Here is a 20,011-nt window from a genome sequence, read left to right on the forward strand (position 1 = left end):
AGTATGAAAAGAATAGAGCCACAGGTAGGACACAGTGTGGTACGGACAGAGCCACAGGTAGGACACAGTATGAAAGTAATAGAGCCACAGGTAGGACACAGTGTGGTAGGGACAGAGCCACAGGTAGGACACGGTGTGATACGGGCAGAGCCACATATAGGAGGAACTGAAGTTGACAGGGACAGAGTCTCTGTGAGAGAGAGGCACAGACAGGAACACAAAGTGATACAGAAAACGCCAGAGGGAGGGCACAGTGTGATGGGGACAGAGCCACAGGTAGGACACAGTGTGGTATGGACAGAGCCACAGGTAGGACACAGTGTGGTAGGGACAGAGCCACAGGTAGGACACAGTGTGGTAGGGACAGAGCCACAGGTAGGACACAGTGTGGTACAGACAGAGCCACAGGTAGGACACAGTGTGGTAGGGACAGAGCCACAGGTAGGACACAGTGTGGTAGGGACAGAGCCACAGGTAGGACACAGTGTGGTACAGACAGAGCCACAGGTAGGACACGGTGTGGTAGGGACAGAGCCACAGGTAGGGCACAGTGTGGTACTCATAGAGCCACAGGTAGGACACGGTATGAAAGGAATAGAGCCACAGGTAGGACACAGTGTGGTATGGACAGAGCCACAGGTAGGACACAGTGTGGTATGGACAGAGCCACAGGTAGGACACAGTGTGGTATGGACAGAGCCTCAGGTAGGACACAGTGTGGTATGGACAGAGCCTCAGGTAGGACACAGTGTGGTATGGACAGAGCCACAGGTAGGACACAGTGTGGTATGGACAGAGCCACAGGTAGGACACAGTGTGGTATGGACAGAGCCACAGGTAGGACACGGTGTGATACGGACAGAGGGACAGGTAGGACAGGGTATGGTAGGGACTGTTATGTTTCACATAGGCGACCTAATATAGGCCCAGGAGACATCAAACCCTTTCACTTACATCCGTCCCCCACATTACACAGTCACAAGACTACACTCTGATGGCGACAGTCATTGGTAATAATACAGTCTACTAGAGACAGAGTCACTGGGAAGTCAGTCTGATAGGGTCAGAGCAGCAGGTGGCAGCACAGTCTGACAGGGACAGAGAACACGGCCTGATGGGTACCCAGGCAGAAATAGAGCTTGTTCAGGGAAGAGCCACAGGCAGTTACACAGAGTGATACAGACAGGCACAGAACAACAGACAGGAACTGTCTGATAGGCACAGAACCACATATAGGAGGAACTGAAGTTGACAGGGACAGAGTCTCTGTGAGAGAGAGGCACAGACAGGAACACAAAGTGATACAGAAAACGCCAGAGGGAGGGCACAGTGTGATGGGGACAGAGGCACACGTAGAACACAGTGTGGTTAAGACGGAGCCACAGGTAGGACACAGTGTGGTACGGGCAGAGCCACAGGTAGGACACAGTGTGGTACTCATAGAGCCACAGGTAGGACACAGTGTGAAAGGAATAGAGCCACAGGTAGGACACAGTGTGGTACGGACAGAGCCACAGGTAGGACACAGTGTGGTACGGACAGAGCCACAGGTAGGACACAGTGTGGTACGGACAGAGCCACAGGTAGGACACAGTGTGGTAGGGACAGAGCCACAGGTAGGACACAGTGTGGTACGGACAGAGCCACAGGTAGGACACAGTGTGGTACGGACAGAGCCACAGGTAGGACATAGTGTGGTATGGATAGAGCCACAGGTAGGACACAGTGTGAAAGAAATAGAGCCACAGGTAGGACACAGTGTGGTACGGACAGAGCCACAGGTAGGACACAGTGTGGTACGGACAGAGCCACAGGTAGGACACAGTGTGGTACGGACAGAGCCACAGGTAGGACACAGTGTGGTACGGACAGAGCCACAGGTAGGACACAGTATGAAAAGAATAGAGCCACAGGTAGGACACAGTGTGGTACGGACAGAGCCACAGGTAGGACACAGTATGAAAGTAATAGAGCCACAGGTAGGACACAGTGTGGTAGGGACAGAGCCACAGGTAGGACACGGTGTGATACGGGCAGAGCCACATATAGGAGGAACTGAAGTTGACAGGGACAGAGTCTCTGTGAGAGAGAGGCACAGACAGGAACACAAAGTGATACAGAAAACGCCAGAGGGAGGGCACAGTGTGATGGGGACAGAGCCACAGGTAGGACACAGTGTGGTAGGGACAGAGCCACAGGTAGGACACAGTGTGGTACAGACAGAGCCACAGGTAGGACACGGTGTGGTAGGGACAGAGCCACAGGTAGGGCACAGTGTGGTAGGGACAGAGCCACAGGTAGGACACAGTGTGGTATGGACAGAGCCACAGGTAGGGCACAGTGTGGTACTCATAGAGCCACAGGTAGGACACGGTATGAAAGGAATAGAGCCACAGGTAGGACACAGTGTGGTAGGGACAGAGCCACAGGTAGGACACGGTGTGGTACAGACAGAGCCACAGGTAGGACACAGTGTGGTAGGGACAGAGCCACAGGTAGGACACGGTGTGGTACAGACAGAGCCACAGGTAGGACACGGTGTGATACTGACAGAGTTACAGGTAGGACACAGTATGAAAGGAATAGAGCCACAGGTAGGACACGGTGTGGTACGGACAGAGCCACAGGTAGGACACAGTGTGATACGGACAGAGGGACAGGTAGGACAGGGTATGGTAGGGACTGTTATGTTTCACATAGGCGACCTAATATAGGCCCAGGAGACATCAAACCCTTTCACTTACATCCGTCCCCCACATTACACAGTCACAAGCCTTGTAAGGATTGAACGCCTTTTATGGACTGAACCTTTTGCCTGGTTCCAGGCCTAGGTGCGGAAGGAGGGTTTTCCCTGAACAATAGTGTTCTATGACTTTATCTTGCAGACGGACACCGCAGGAATGAATATTCATGAGGAAACCAGGCAGGGGCTACAACACCTTCCTAATATCTACGCACAAGGTTCATCACACACCTCATCCTCAAACCCAACAATGGCTCACACAAGATCAAGGTACAAAGGAACGTTAGATACTTTTCTGTATAAATACAGCACCTCTTGCTAGTGTGAGCTAGAGGGGACCGAGGCTTTCACACAACACACTGACCAGAGACGCTGAGGCTGCTGCATGCAGACGCTCCCGCTGACAGTGGTCTGAACATCCCTTGCAGGGTGTCCGATTCGAGACCAAGAAGGGCTCCGACATTCTCGCACTTCAGGTAATGGGGTTCGTCTAAGTCCTGGAGGGATTCTTGGCTTCTCACCTACTCACATGCTAGGTGCACTTAGGTACATCTAGACAAGCATCGTAGAGTACGTGCTTTCTTTTATCCTGCATTTTATATTCATGTATTTATTCATGCTCATTGCAAGATGGTAGAACTGTACTATCCGTTCATATTCACAGTACTGCTAACCATATATCTCTGCTAGTGTCTAATGGTTGTTGCGGCTCATATATTTTACACGAGAATAACAACTGTTGAATAAACCCTTATTGAAACGCCCAGACTGTTTATTCTGTGCATCTCTGAGATAAACTAAACGAGCACGAGTGACTGAGCGAAAAGTAGTAGTACACATTTCCACGATCTTGAGGGATCAGGGTCATCATGATCTAAGGTTACCAGAAACTAATCTCTCCCCAATAGGACGAGACACTAGTGGCACTGTGAGCTCGCTAATGCAAAAACCGGCTAACATATTCGGTGGGGGTGCTCAGAGTTAGTCTGCCACCAATCCTACAGTTTGTTATCCAAACGCGCAGGTCCTGCCTGGTTAATATAAGAACTGCACGACATGGCACCCAACGCGGGTATGGTACTTATTGAACAGTAGAATCTGAGTAGTTCAGTCGTGCTATTCTCAGAGACGCCTACTCACAAAACACTAGAGACCTCTGGAGTGGGTGGGCACAAACTCCGCCACAGCTGAGTAGGCGAAATATCCTATTTATTGGCTGCTGGTTAATTAAGCTTGAAGGACATAGTGTTCCAAAACAATTGTGCATTACACCTTAACATAGTTCCCTTTAACATACTTTTTCTCTGTTACAAAATGTCTGGACAGGAAGTGACATGGCCGTAGACCTTCACCTCTTAGGAGAAGAGGTGGATGAAGTACTCATTCCACCTAAATTAAGACGTACTATCACCCTGAAACTACTAGAAGATGGGTTAACACCCAGGGGTGGCTTAGTAGCCTTTGTGATTGAGGCACACACATCAAACAAAACGGAGGTATTCTATTTGTGGGTTACCTTCCCAGAAGCAGATGCACGAACACACACATTTCACTCTTACACAGAGGGAGATGCAACAGTGGCATATGGTCCTTGCGAGGACGTAGAAGTTCAACTAACTTATCAGGAACATCTTTACTGGTTTAAAGGCACCCTACCCCACTAACGAGACAGAGTAAGATCAGGGACAGGGCAACATGGCCAATATCAGCGGCCTGCACACCACATCCTGACATTGACACAATGCCACAACCAGACTTACTCATACAACACAAAGATTTAAGCAGAATCTACAGAAACCAATACAATACGTCATGCAATACGTCATGAGGACTTTCACAGTCCAGACAACAGTTGCAACCAATGGTGCTCGATACCAGGGTACAGCAACTAAAATAACTCCACAAACATTACACGCAGTAATGGGTAAGATGCCCACGAAACACAAACAAATAACATTCTGAGTAGCTCAAAATAACTCAGCTCGAGGCTGTATTCCCAAATGCGACCACATTTGAAAAACACAGAATGTTAATATACTTGCCCATGGGGATAACACCACAATTAGAGGATTGCACCACTTGGGGTACAGTCTTTGCTGCCATTTATACCAGAACTCCTGGTATTCCTTCATTAGTCGTGATACCGGATGTATTAAGACCAATACAGAACGAGCACGGAGCAGAGCCCGCTCTGAACCTAGTGATGAAGTTACTAAATAACTTTGACCAGGTATCAGCCATAATACTAGCTAATGTTAAAGGGGAAGCAGCATCAGTGGCAATCTGCCAACGCCAAAGGGAGTTTGATCCACTGGATCAACCACATGAACTACCCAAACTAAATGAAACTTCATATGGAGAATTAGGCAGAGATAGTTTGGGGGGGAAGAGCTTTAAAACCACAACTGATGGTCAGTCCTGAAAAGGACACTACTAAGCAGACACATACTTCTTCTAAAAAGAAGTGGGAAAATAAAAAACAACAACATTATACAGAAATAGATCTCAATCCCGAAGTAGATGTCCTCCACAGGAGCACTCTAAAAAGAGGTACAACCTTAGGAATAGGGATAACATTAGGAAACCTGACAGGTATCAGGATACTGATACACGTTCCTCTTGTTCCTTTTCAGGGCTCAACGAAAACATCCGAGAGAGAAGGACAGTCAGAACATAAAGAAGAGCGTTCAAAGTTCAGAGACAAGCAGCACGCTTAAGACTATTCTTCCAAAAAAGAAGACAAGCCAAAATCAAAACCTCAATTTAAGGAAAAGAAAGTTGCAGGTTTGAAAATCAGAAATGGCCAGAATTCTGAGGACCCAACTTCTCAACGCGGAATGGGCTCTGATGATGCTAGACAGTGCAGCAGAAGTAACAATAGCTCACCTGACCTGGAAGGAATTTCTGGCGACAGCGGACTTGAATTATTACATCACGGTGGAAAAACCAGATAAAAGGGTGAGCATCTCACATAGGTTACACAAGATAACCCTCCAGTTGGAGGGGGACAAGCCCAGGGAAGTAAACTGTCTCTTATTTTAAAAACGGTCATCCGGGGATTACATTCTGTTAGCAGAACAAGATTGGCTGCCGGCATTCTTTATGGAGTGCCCAAGGGAAGTAAATGTAATTTTTTCATCTTTTTCCGACCTTGTTCCCATACACCTTAAACATGCATATGCACGGGAGTGGGCAGTAGCCCTTGCTCCAGAATTGTGTAAAAACCACACTGGCTGGGATGATGACTCAACCCACGACGTGATCCCGTTAAAAGTTCCACCTAATGCTCAGAGGCAATGCCCTATAAAGCAAGAAGCTAAAAAACAGGTCAGGGAGATCTTAGATCAACTTGAATACCATGGGTTATTGAAACATGCACCTCACCAATGAACAAGCCTTTGTTTCCAGTATCAAAAACAGATAATTCATGTCAAGTTTTAGCTAACAGAGATTTAAACACTTGTAACAAAGACAATCGCTATCCAAAATGCACACAGTGCCGCATTAATGAATAACTGTGTGGAAAAAATACAAAATGACACTTGATATCTCAACTTGATTTTTCCTGTCAAAATATAGCGCCTGAAAGCAGGCATTTGACCGCATTTTCAGTGCTGGGGTCTCAGGGACAATTTTGTCGTCTCCCCCAGGGTTACCAGGGTTATTAGAACAGCCCGGGGTATTTTCAGCAAGGGTACCAGAGTTACTCCAAAATTTTGAAGAAGCATTGTCCTATGTGGATGATGTTTATCTTACGGACGACGACTTAAAAAGTCACTTGACCAGGTTGAGCCCCATTATTATGGGATTCGCCTCGGAGGGCTACAAATGTAACTTTAAATAATCAAAAATCGCCCACCTCAGTGTCCTGTTTTTAGGATACGAGCTGTCAAGTGAAGGTAAAAGTCTGGCAGCCAACTTTTTAGAAAAGTGCGGCTGCTCCTGCCACGATAAACATTAAAATACGTACAATACTGGAATTTCTACATTTTGGCAGTACACACATTCTGGATTACGCAGAAAGAGTAAAACCTTTCTAGGATTTATTAAAACCTGACTTTTCAGTTAGACATTGGACACAGGAACACACAGATATCCTATGTTCATTACAAGAAGACATGATTGCTTCCAAACACTTACAGAAATGCGTAAATGTATGCAAGTTGGTGATCCGTGTTATAGCGGGCCAATGCTGGCCACCATCACTCACACTTCTTTCCTCTCCAAATGCAACCATCCCCCGCACTTCCTTCCTCTCTGCTTGCTGATCACCATCACTTATGTTTCTTTCTGCTCTACCTTCTGGCCACCATTGCTCTCTTCTTCGCTACCTGCTGTTCCCCATCACTCAAGCTTGCTTACGCTCTGCCTGCTGGCCACATCACTCGCGCTCTCTTCCTCTCTACCTACTGGCCCCCATCACTTGCGCTCGCCTCCTCTCTACCTGCTGGCCACCATCGCTCACGCTTCCTTCCTCCACCTGCTGGACCCCATCACTTATGCTTTCTTCATCTCTACCGTGTCCACCATCACTTGCACGTCCTTCCTCTTGACCTACTGGCCAGACGCCAACAACAAGATACTCACGTGTTTATCCGTCGATTTGCCTTGATATTATCACTTTGGGGAAGACCCCACCATCCACAGGTCTTCTTTCTCATTCCCTCAAGTGTCTCTTCTTTGCAGAGCCCTCTTATTTATTTCTCCTGTTTTACAGACACTTCTCTAGTGCTTTAAAGTGACTTCACAGGGGTAATAGGTGCTACAAAATTATCAACAGTGAAGAAAAAGAGGACAAGATGTGAGAGGGGAAGGAATATGGACAAAGGTTCAGATGAGTGATAAAAAGGTGGGAAGGAGAGCGGGGACACAATGATGGAAGAAGAGGAGGGAGAGAAGTAGCGCAGGGAAGGCAGGGCAGAGGTAAGGGTAGAGAAGTAGTGATCAGGGTTGGTTCACCCACCGTGTCTTGCGCCTGCAGTTTGACTGAAGGAGGCGGAGGCTTGTATGCTGGAGGCCCCTCCAAGCTGAAAGCAAAACAAAGAATTAGAAAAGTTTAAAACTATTCACCAAAAGGCCAAATCCAGAGAATGCAGGCATGCAGTGTGCCTGCAAATACAGGAAAAGTGCATGACTGCATGCAGTGTGCATGAGAGTACAGGAGGGGTGCATGAGAGTACAGGAGGGGTGCACGAGTACAGGAGGGGTGCACGAGTGCATGCAGTGTGCCTGCAACTACAGAAAAAGGGTGTATGACTGCATGCTGTGTGCCTGCAAATGCAGGAAGGGTGCACAACTGCATGCAGTGTGCCTGCGTGTCTAGGCAGGGTGCACGACTACATGCAGTGTGCCTGCGAGTACTGGCAGGGTGCACAACTGCGAAAGAACAATTTGGACACTGGGGCTGGTTCACAAACATTTTCACTGATGCCATTTCAAGTCCTTAGTAGTAAGAAATAAAGAGCCTCGTGCTCTACAGAGTCAGCTAGCCGGCATCGTGGTAAGATATGAAGAGCCTTGTCCTGACTGAGCTGGCGGTGCGTAAGCTATGAAGAGCCTTGTGTTCTACCGACTGAGCTGGCTGTGCGTAAGATATGAAGAGCCTCGTGCTCTACCGACTGAGCTGGCAGGACATTAGATATGAAGAGCCTTGTGTTCTACCGACTGAGCTGGCTGTGCGTAAGATATGAAGAGCCTCGTACTCTACCGGCTGAGCTGGCCGTGTGTAAGCTATGAAGAGCCTTGTGTTCTACCGGCTGAGTTGGCCGTGCGTAAGATATGAAGAGCTTTGTGCTCTACCGACTGAGCTGGCTGTGCGTAAGATATGAAGAGCCTTGTGTTCTACCGACTGAGCTGGCCGGACATTAGATATGAAGAGCCTCGTGCACTACTGACTGACCTGGCTATGCGTAAGATATGAAGAGCTTTGTGCTCTACCGGCTGAGTTGGCCGTGCGTAAGATATGAAGTGCCTTGTGCTGTACCGACTGAGCTGGCCGGACATTAGATATGAAGAGCCTCGTACTCTACCGGCTGAGCTGGCCGTGCGTAAGATATGAAGAGCCTCGTGCTCTACCGACTGAGCTAGCCGTGTGTAAGATATGAAGAGCCTTGTGCTCTACCGACTGAGCTGGCCAGACATCAGATATGAAGAGCCTCGTGCTCCATCGACTGAGCTGGCCGGACATTAGATATGAAGAGCCTCGTGCTCTACCGACTGAGCTGGCCGGACATTAGATATGAAGAGCCTCGTGCTTTACCGACTGAGCTGGCCGGACATTAGATATGAAGAGCCTCGTGCTCTACCGACTGACCTGGCTGTGCGTAAGCTATGAAGAGCCTCGTGCTCTACCGACTGAGCTAGCCAGGCCGGTGGAAAGATATGGCAGTGCTTGGCGCAAACACCTTCTACCTCTCAACTATGAATGTAAGTTTGTGGAGGTGGTAATGTTTGTCAAGAATGTTTGTGAAGTGTGAGTAAAAAGGACCCCCTGTAAAATTGAAATACAATTCCTAGGACAGGGCAAATATGCAATCGAAAATAAAATTAATAGTCAATATACAGTCTATCACAATGGAACAAGTAATATACAAGAAAAGAGTTCAGTGTAACTATCATGTGTAGAGTAATGAATTGTTTTCAATTATAAAAAACAGACATAACATTCAAATAAAATGAATATTTATTTAAAAAGACATCAATTTGGTGACATTACATTAACACTATTTTAATGCAATTTGACATTAAAAATACAATACAGTTTAAAAACAAGGGTGGCAGAAAATTAATCTTCGACGCACGTTTCGGCGCTGGTAGCTCCTTCGTTTGAAAATGAAGGAGAATTTTCCCTTTTGTATTAAGAAAATCGTTGATGATTATCGATATACTGGCAAGCTATATTTTATAAAAATTTCTTTGTGAATAAGGTCAATGTTTTTAGATATTGAGGATACGCGACGAGCACTGCTGGGATGGCAACCCTCTTGTATATAAAACCGCAATCCTTTATCAGATTTAACCTTGGACCTATGATAATCCTTAGTCGGTTCTGGTGTGGATTCCGCTTGAGAGGACTTTTCAATTTGTATTAAAATACTGTTCATATAGTCTCAAGAATGTTTGTGTACATTTGTTGTGTTGCAGTATGTTGTGGTGGTGTTGCGTAAACACGTTGGGTTCAACAGTGGTAAACCCAGGCCCACGAGAGAGGCTTTGAGGCCATAAGATTTAAAAAGCGGTCCGCGGATTCACGTGGAGTCGTTGGAAGAGGATATGAGCCCTGGTCACCGGATCACCCACGAGCCACTCTTACTGCAAAGCTCTCGATGTGTGTAAGATGGAAGAGGGCTGCCCGAGGGCAGAGGGTTGCAGCAGATTAATCTAGACAACACAAGAAGCTATCACTTGCCCATGCAGATCAGATGGTAAAGACCATCAGAGGCGGTGCCCAGAACAGCTGCAAGAGGTTTAACCGAGAATCAACAAAACAATATGCCAGCACTGCGCTATAATTTTATGTATTTCACAGAACAATGAGCAAAACAGCTGTTCTGTATAGACCACTAATTCAGTCCGAATGAATCTTTCAATCAAATTGCTTTTCATTTTTCATGATTTTTTATACCTATTTTGAAAACGTTGTTACATTAGAGTAAATTAAACAAATAGCCTATTTACAGAGTGAGCCCTTATTTTTTTTTTAAAACAGGGGGAGACAAAGCCACCTTGTTGTAGAAGTGGAAGGATAACCATATGGAAGTGTTCGGACAGTATGTATAGGTTTAACAGTCTGAGAACTGAGATTGGTCGTAGAGACCCGTCATTGTTTGGGGATTAGGAAGTAAAGTGAGTAAACTCCTGATCCTTGGTGTTGTAATGGAACCGGTTCTATAGCTCCTTTTGTTAGAAGAGCTTGTACATCTTATTCGAGGAGCAGTAGGTGTCCTGACAAAGTTTGTGAGTGCGAGGTGGAACATCGATAGGATCACTGGTAAGTTCCGGCAGTAACCATGTTGGATAATATCCAAAACTCATTTGTTTGATGATATTGCCAAATGTAAGGAAATTGTGGTAATCATCCCCGACAGGTGACAAATGGTCGGGGGAAGTGGTAGCAAGTCGTGCTCATTAGAGGACTGGGAGGTACGCGTTGGTGGACCTTTACCTCTGCCTTTAAAATGGTTTCCTCTATATCCACCCCGGTAGAAGGCTCTAGAGGGGGTTGATAGTGTTTGTGTCTTGTATGAAGATGCGGCTGTATCGGAGGTGTTAGTGTTAGCTTTGGAGACTCTGGTAGAAGGAGCGACGAAAGGAACCTCTGGTAGAAGGAGACTGAAGCGCTCCCATAGACTTTGGCGCTTCGGTATCCTTCTTCATCTTTTCAAGGGACTGATCTATTTGAGGCCCAAAGAGGTTTTCCTTATCGAAGGGTGTATTAAGGATGGTTTGTTGCACCTCAGATTTGAAACCAGAACTTCTGAGCCGTGCAGGTCTCCTAAGCAGAAGGCTGGTGTTGATACCTCTAGCTATAGTATCTGCGGCATCTAATGCACACCTGATAGATGAAATAGAAATAGGTTTACCGTCCTTTACGATTTCCTGCCCCCTCTTTCTGTGTTCTTCTGCGAGATATTTTAATAATTCTTCCATCTTATCCCAGTGAGCTCCATCATATCTGGACAAGAGACCCTACGTATTAGCTATATGCCAATGGTTCGCTGACAGAGCAGCTACTCTCTTCCCCAACACATCTATCAGCTTGGATTCTTTATCTGGAGGTGGAGCCCCTCCTGATGTCTGACTTTGCCCTTTTACGGGCATTAGCGACCACCAAAGAATCCAAAGGCAACTGGTCCCTGTAGGAAGGTAGATCCCTGACTATGATTGCCCCCAACTTTTTGCCTGGTGTTTTGCTGGTTTTCTGACTTAGTTGACCTGGGGCCCTGCTATTCAGGACCCCAGGCCTACTGCTCTCTCTGTAAAATAGATTCCATGTACCTTAGGTACATATCTAATTGGATACTGAGTCACCTTATCAGTCCCTGTACAGTGTACCTTAGGTACCCAGGGCATAGGTGTACCCAGGGCCTACCAGGGGCTGCAGCATGTATTATGCCACCCCTGGCTGGCCATCCAAATCTGACACAACTGGCTGCTTGACAGCTGGGGCAAGGTGGTGTAGTCACCCTTTGCTTTAGATATAGTATACCTATATCTAACCCTAAAAATGGACACACAGATCTCCTATTGGTCACTCCTATGGCAGGCCTTGACAATCCTGAAGGCAGAGTGCTTGGAATCGTGTGAGATAGTGCTCTGGCATGAGCTGAGCCTGTCTGCGGTTTTCGGGAACCATCCCTTAGCCGTTTCCATGATATCGCATACCATATACTCTTAAGTGCATTATAATCCTCGCGGTTATATGCCAACTCTGGTATCGCTTTATCAAAACATGTCGAGTAAGGTGTCATACGAATTGGAATACTAACCCCTCGCCAATTCTGGCGACGGGGTTAGCATTCCACCCTTCTAGAGGGACACGACATGTATGTAACCTGTAACCCCGGTTAAAGTCAGACATAGCCTTCGCTCCACAAGATGGATGCTGCCACCGAGACACAAGTCTGCCCTCCTGCTGCTGGGAGTCCTCCCAGCACAGGAGGCAAGGACAAAGGGTTTCCTGCCAGGGGCGGTGCCAGCACCGTCCCAGACAGGGTTTTGTGTATCCTAGGTAGGCAGGGCTTTAGAGGAAGGTGACTGCAAGTGGCACCCCGGTGCTCACTGTGCATAGGCCGGCTGAAACCAGTTCCAGGGGCACTCCAGCCCCTGGCCTGGGGAAAGCCCGCCAAAGGAGAGGGGTGTAACCACCCCCCTCCTGGTCCCACCCATAGGGCAGGACCTAGTCGCGTGCCAGCCCCCTTTTTCCGGCCCCCTTCCAAATCAGATCATCTTTGAATCCTGAAACTACTTTCCACGAAAGGAACTCAAGACTTCTTCCCAAGATTCTCCCTTGTGACTAAGGAGTAGTCACCCTGCAGCAGCAGGCACCAACCAAGCATCGCGGTTTGTTGCCAGTCTCTCCTTCGGATCAAGACTGCTCCAGCACCACGAGAACCGGCTTCCCTGGCACCTCTGACCTCAACCTACATCATCAGCCCAGCTGTGATCCGTGGGTGCGACGAGACCTCGAGGGACCGGCCATCTTCAGAACTGCACGACGCTTGTCCAGCACGACTCCCGAGTGACCCTCGACTGAGTGCTTTGGGGTAAGAGAAGCCCCGACCCTGAGCAGCTCCAGCACCGAAGTCCAGCCCCCCTGCATCCACGAGATCTGCGTGGGGCCCTTCTGCTCTTGACTGCTCACCGCGTTGTCCAGGTCGCTTGCCCGTTGGCTAGTGGCCCCTTCACGACGCTCCACGACGACAACCACTGCTGGTCTGGTTGCTCCAGACTAGCCCTTGCTCCCCTCCAAAAGAGGAGCACCCTGGACCCTCCTGGTCCACCCAAGACGCCATTTTAGGTCCACCGCGTGGGCCTTGCATTTGCCAAGACTTGTTGCCCAATCCTGGGTCCAGCGACGTCGACAGCAAGAATCTTCGTGGGACAGCTCGCACCTCCATCCTGGTCGCCGACAACGCCTCCTGGTCCGAGAGACTGCAGAGCCCAGCAGCGCCCACTCACCTGGCTGAGGTGACTTCGTCCGGTGCCATCCTGGTGCCCACTCAAATCACTGGCTAGTGATTCAGAACTTGGTCCCCTCTGCTTACAGGTTTCTTCTTCCCTGATCCAGGCTTGGATCACTCCGAACTTTCTTCACTGGCCGCCTGCCAGCAACTCTTTCTTCAGGCTCCTGGTTCATCAACGAAGAAACCCGACGACACTTGAACCCTATGCAGCCGCAGCCCCTGGGCTAGGTAAACCGAGTACTCCGGTGCTCCAGCGTAGGCCCACTCTCCAAGTGTCTAGATCCACTTTCGTTTTTGACCTATCTAGTCGGGTTCGCCCGAAAACACTAACTTTGCATTTACTAGGATCCATAGACTTTGTTCCGCATTACGCGTGAGAGTTCCCACTCTGCACACGACGTCCCTAGGTCTCCTGCTAGTAATCTAAAGGTTCAGTAGTCCAGTCCTAGCGATCCCAAAGCCTATGAGAGTAGTACTTACCTGCTAGTAATTTCGCATTCCACTTTTGTAGTATATGGTTTTTCGTGCCCCTCGGGCATTTGTGTAAATTGTGCGACTTAAAGTATTTTCGTAAGAGTTTTGTTATGTGCTTAGCTCCCTGTCTCATAAAGAGTTCAGGGTAGTCTTGTTATAAATAAATATCTGTTTATTTTCATAACACTTGTGTGGTGTCCTTTCACTGGGTGTTCAAGGGGTAATGTGATGGTAAAACAGCTGGCTTAACACGCCCTCTAGAGTCTTAGCCTTAGACTGCTCGTATCCATGCTACTAGGATAGCTGGTCTATAAGGTTGACTTACAACCAATCATCAATAAGGGTTGTTTGGACTGATATATAGTGATCACTAGAATAGTGAGCACTGCACATCAGGCCAACTTCTCACAGTCCCCAATACAAACTGGGTCAGATGGTGGGGGGTTTATATTTTTGTCCATCCTCGGTGTTAGTATGCGAGCTCTAACTGGGCTTTAAAAATATCATTCGTATGCCTCATCATCCCTTTCAGCATAGGCAATATTTGTGTTGTGTGTGTTTCTTCTAGGGCTTCTTTGTGTAAGGGTACTTTGTGATAATTAGCTGCCCTAGCAATCAACTCCTGATACGCAGTATTATCATCGGGGGAGGTTTTGCTGGATATAGATCAGGGTCTGTATCTTGAGGTGGATCAAATGTTATCGTCATCCCAGGGATCTGGTGGTGGCTGATTATAATTGTCGTCATCTTCTGCTATATCAGGATTTGGGTTAGAAGACCCTGATGGTGTAATGTGTAGAGGATCTGTATGTGGTAAAATGGGTATTGGTGAAGAAGGTGGCCGGGTCTGGGGAATATCGATTTGCATGGTAGCCATGTCCTTTTTAGGTCTCGCCTACGCAGCGCGCATGCGCTGCATAGGAGGAGACCTCTTGGAATCGATTCACTTTTTAGGCCAAAAACGTGCAAGCATTGCATTCAATGGCAACGCATGCACGTTTGGCTATACCCTTGCGGGAGCGAGCTTTGGCACCATCTGTTTGCAAATTAATTACAGAAAGATGTCGCCAAAGCTCGCTCCCGCAAGGGAAACAGGCGCAGGCCCCCTCCTCTCTCCCCTCCCCCTGCTGCCTCCTCCTCCTCCTCCTCTCCTCGTTCTTGCCTCCTCCTCTCCTCGTTCTCGCCTCCTTCACCCCTCCCCCATTCCTCTCTAAACAAACAAGGAAGCGGGTGTGTGTCCTGGGAAGTGAACTGGCGGAGCGGTTTGTGGAACGGTGAATAGGCAAAGCAGCATATTAACCGGCAGACATCATGCCTATCTTGACTAAGCTTCCTTAACTGCATTTGTAGTACCCAACCGTCAAGGGGGTGTTCCCCTGATGACGGCTGACCGGCCTTTACTATGAAGCTTGACACTTCGGGCCTATCCCAGGATTTGCCATTTTACACATAACTATTAGAACAGTGTTGTATATCTATTGAATGAACGGTGTGGCCTTTACAATGACTGGAAGTTACTTACTCAATTATAGTCTGTCAATCAGCCACCAAAATGCTTGAGCTTCTTGTCCAATGAAACCTCCGATCTCAAGCTAGCTTCTGGCTTCTGAGAGATTGTTGGCCAATGACGTGTCACTTCAAGGTTCAACCAATGGTGCAGACTGCTGTTTTCAGAACCAATGGGCAAGAGCACAGGATGTGTATGCCAGCGAGACCCGCCCTCCTGCTTGCGCTCCCTCAGCCCTTTGATTACAATGGGAAGCTCTTAATCCCGCGGCTGGGTCCAGGCTGCGCGTGTGTTGCGACGTGGCGGGAAGTGGGGCGGCAGCAGCCATGACCGCCCTGTAGAGACATGCAGAATTCACACAGGAGCTTCCCCTTCAGCATCATTTTCCTGCAGCCCAGGAGGAACAAGGAACGGCTGCGACCGGCAGCGGTGCCGCTTCGCCGGCCAGGAAGGTACTTAGCACAGACCCTGCCGGGGAGAGCCCTTAGTCGAAGGAGACCCCACTCCTCCCTTCCTTTCAGTGATGACTCAGGGAGACCCCCAGTCAGCAGCCAGCTAGACTGCAGTCTGTTGGGAAGTCATTCTGTTCGCCTTAGTACGGAAAGCGCCCTGTCAGCGGCAGCCCTGAGAGTCCTCGTGCCTGCAATGGCGTAGAAAGTCAATTCTCAGCAGTACCTCAAAAACCTCACTGTCTGCAACGCACCAACATCCCTTATATGCACTTCAGATTTTATTCCTAAATAACGAAGTTCATGCTAGTAGTACAGAAAGAAGTCTTCCAGTAGCAGCACGGATGACCTGCTCTGTAAAGCAGTTTTCAGATCAGCAGCAAGCACCTCGGCAGGCGCAGCACAGAGTACCCTAAGTCAACAACTCACACAACCTCCACTTTCAACGGCGCTCAAAACCACTCATCATCACTCAAGAAAAGCCCGATCTCGTCAGCACCCCTTTATGCCAACCATTTCAGTGCACAATAAGTCAGCAGAATCAACAGCAGCGCATAAAGTTGCAGTCGGCAGCATGCAAAAGAAGCATTGGCATAGCCAATAGGTCTTGCCTTTGGGAACTTATAAGTGTTCAACCATGCAACAGTTAATGTTGTTGCACCAAGGATATTGTGCTGCATAACTAAATACTTATAAGGTCCCTTAAGTGAGACCTTTTGGTTATGCCAATGCTTGCTCTCCTTGAGGGGGATTCTGTATTCCGTCTTTGCTTTCCTTTTTGAAGGTATCACTGGTTAGGTAGAGCCTAGGGCAGCGCGCAGAGCCGCTCTAGGAGATGACCTTTAGAAATCGGTCGGCACTTTTCAAGCACTCGTGCTTGTGCTGGCATCCACCTTGCGAGAGTGAGCAGTGGCGCGCAGGGGCCATCTGTTTCGAATTAGCGTTGCCGCGCAAGCTTGTTTTTTTGCGCATGTGTGTTTTTCCACTGTCCCACATTAGTACGCCAAGCAGGTCTTCTCTGAATGTTCATTCTGCCACACACTGGAAGCGCTATTGTTTTAATTAGTGCAGAGTAACAACATCGGCAGATAGAGCTACCAAGTCCGGGCAGATTCCTGAAGGTGGACATAAAAAACGGGTACATTGAGGGCAATGAAAGCAGACGCAACCACAGAAATGCTACCTTTTTGTTTTCTTGTGTTTTTCCATCAGGCGATCCTTGCATCAAGGCAAAGCTTTTAAAGCCCGTACTTTGACATGTTTACAGTGATAAGCTGCATTATGGGAGGCATGATGCATGCCACGACAAAAGAGTCCTCAAACTGTTTTTCAATTCATGTGGAGAGCATGCAATTCTTCGCTACCTGCTGAGTAAGTGAGTCGTCAAGATTTACAGTTAGGTTCATACACTATAATGACGCCCCGTCACGCTCCATGTTTGCAATGCGCAGAATTTGCCCCTCTGGTGGTTCAGTCGGGCGCAGGGTGGGTCTTATACAGCTGCATTACACATCAGCAGTAGCCGCTATCTTTTTTTGGGCTAAATACAAATTTCCCCTCCCCATAGCTGCCATGTTGGGATTGGGGAATAAAATGGATGGAGCAGACAAAGCTAATGTTGTGATATGCCCATCTCATATGATTGGTGGTTGGGTTGGTTTTGTTTCCCGTAGCTTGAATGTTATAATTGGGCATCAAATCACCGTGATAGTTCTAATGTGGCTGGTGTTTTAATACAATGTGTCCACAGATGGCATGTTAGTTGTATATACATATTGACTTCCAGCCATGCTGAACAGAAGCCCTGTTGCTTGCTATTCAGCAAGGCTAAAAGACATTGACAAGGCCAATAGCTCTCTGATTGTTGAGACCTAGTGGCTTTGCCAATGCTTGTTTTGTTATGTGACCAGTATCAGGATTTATGTGAATCTTCTTCTGTTTAGAATCCAGCTTTCCCTTAATTTTTTCCAAAATCGGCTCCGGTGACTGTCTTTTTGTTTTGGCTGCAACATTTTCGGTGGAGAACTGGATTTTTGCTTTTTCTCTTTCGATTCGATATGTTTTGGGGGTATCATCTTGGCTTGGGCCCAAACTGGAAGTCTTAATTTGCTGTTTCGTGGCCGAGCCAGAAGGCAGGGCATTTAAATCAGAGTCTCGGTGCCGACCATGGCCTGTTGACAGTGGTGGCCTAATAGCCTTTTGTTTTGTTGGAGTGGATTTCGTGGGCAAAGGGGCTTTGGTACCCATGGCACCCTGTCCAGCCGGAACGTCTTGGGACTCGAGTTCGATCTCCAATTCAGAATCCGAATCCTGGAGGCACAAGGCCTCTTCCTCCACTGCCATTTCATCCTGCTCCTTCTCGATGCCCTCACCGAAGAGATTGTTGCTGAATATCTCTTTGTCGAGCTCGACTGTACCACAGAGTCTTTTTGGAACGGAAAGACCGACCTGCATCGCAGTCTACCTCTTTATGTTTCACGGATAGACAGAGGTTACAGATCTTATGCTGGTCGGTACGTGGACATTTGGAGTGGCATCAAGGACAGAATTAAAATGGTATCCGTTCCAACGGCAGAAGGCTGGACGCTGGTTCTTGAAGTAGAAGTCGAGGAAAAAGGTAGGTTCGAAGGCCGTGCTTAGAGATTTTTCAATAATATAGATGAGGTTTCCTTGGATTTCGACACAAAAGTTGGAGACGCGATCGAAAACAGTACAGACGAGGGTTGTGCATTGTGCACCGAAGGGACCCCGATTAACAGTTTCTAATCGGAGTGCCGCAATACATGTCTGAACCCAATGGTGGAAAGAAAACAATCTACCAACGGAGTTGATGCCGAGAACTGTCACCGAAAGGAGGAGTCACCTTACCTCGTGACTGGAAATTACTTCTTCAAAGAAAAACAACTCGCAAACCTCCGGACCCAACACTAGATGGCAGGAGCATGCAAAGCATGTGAATCTACAGCACACATGCCTTGAACAAACTGTTTTGAGTTATAGCACGCTTATGTGCTTTACCGAACCCTGCAGGCTCCATATGTCCTTGATCCTCAGCTCGTTCATGTGAGCTCCCCAGCCTCCGTGAGGCATCCGTTATGATAGTGACCGACTCTGTTAGGATTGTGACATACTCCGTTAGGATTGTGACTGACAGAGTTGGGTTTTGAAAAGGTTTGTCCATCGCAACGTTCAACATGGCCCGACATTGCAGCTCCTGGTGTACTTTGTCTGTTACAACCACTAGATCTTCCCAACGCCCCGGTTGCATGTGGCCATTGTCTTTGTTGCCATTCCTGTAGCGGTCTCATGTGCAGCTGTGCACTGGGGATAAAGAGAGCACAGGCAGCTGCCGAGCTCAACAGTTCTCCCATCGTCCTCACTGTCAGAGCTTGTTCCTTCTGGTAAAGCAGAGTCTGGCCTGTAGCGCATCGATTCTCTTCTGAACAGGGAACACTTGCTTTTCTGGTGTTTAGCTGTGCTCCCAGAAAGGTATTTTCCTGACGTTTTCCGAATTGGGAGAAATCTAGGTTGTGTAGCGTATGCTCACCAGGCAGCTTTTGAATTAAAACCCCCAAAGGTGGTTCAGAACTCAGCTTACAAATCAGTTATATGTATAGCAGAATTGTTAGTCCATAGTACCCAGACAGGAATAACAAAACAGTATCTTTTCAATGAACAAATGTAGGAGCCGTCCTTCTTCCAAAAATGTCTTTATTCTTTATTCATCAGTTTTTCTTAAAATCACAGCATGCGATCAGCAGCCAAGGAACCGGATGTCATGCTGTTATACCCTGCAGCAACTGTACTAAATGCATCCTATACACCATATTTCTCTGTTAAAAAGCACAACATGACGAACATGCGAGAAGACCATTAGCATGCTGAGCCCTGAAGAAGTCCCAGGTGGAAGAAACGCATTGGCTGCTGATCGCATGCTGAGCCCTGAAGAAGTCCCAGGTTGAAGAAACCCGTTGGCTACTAATCGCATGCTGTGATTTTAGGAAAAACTGATGAATAAAGAAATACATTTGTGGTACTGTCAACTCATAACAATGCTTGTCCCGCAGTAACAGTGCACGTCTGAGGTAACAGTGCACGTCCCGCGGTAACAGTGCACGTCCCGCGGTAACAGTGCACGTCCCGCGGTAACAGT

General features: G+C 47.9%; 1 protein-coding gene across 1 annotated transcript in view; it reads right to left on the reverse strand.

Moving 5' to 3' along the window:
• The window catches only part of NECTIN2 (nectin cell adhesion molecule 2), a 210,121-nt gene that overhangs the window by 19,470 nt on the left and 170,640 nt on the right, over positions 1-20,011 (reverse strand). The window contains exon 8 of the mRNA XM_078651271.1: positions 7,707-7,770. Within this exon, the coding sequence (XP_078507397.1) occupies positions 7,707-7,770 (64 nt within the window). The remainder of the gene's footprint in view (positions 1-7,706; positions 7,771-20,011) is intronic.

The sequence above is a fragment of the Lissotriton helveticus genome, chromosome 7 (genome assembly GCF_964261635.1).
Source record: "Lissotriton helveticus chromosome 7, aLisHel1.1, whole genome shotgun sequence".
Classification (NCBI taxonomy): domain Eukaryota; kingdom Metazoa; phylum Chordata; class Amphibia; order Caudata; family Salamandridae; genus Lissotriton; species Lissotriton helveticus.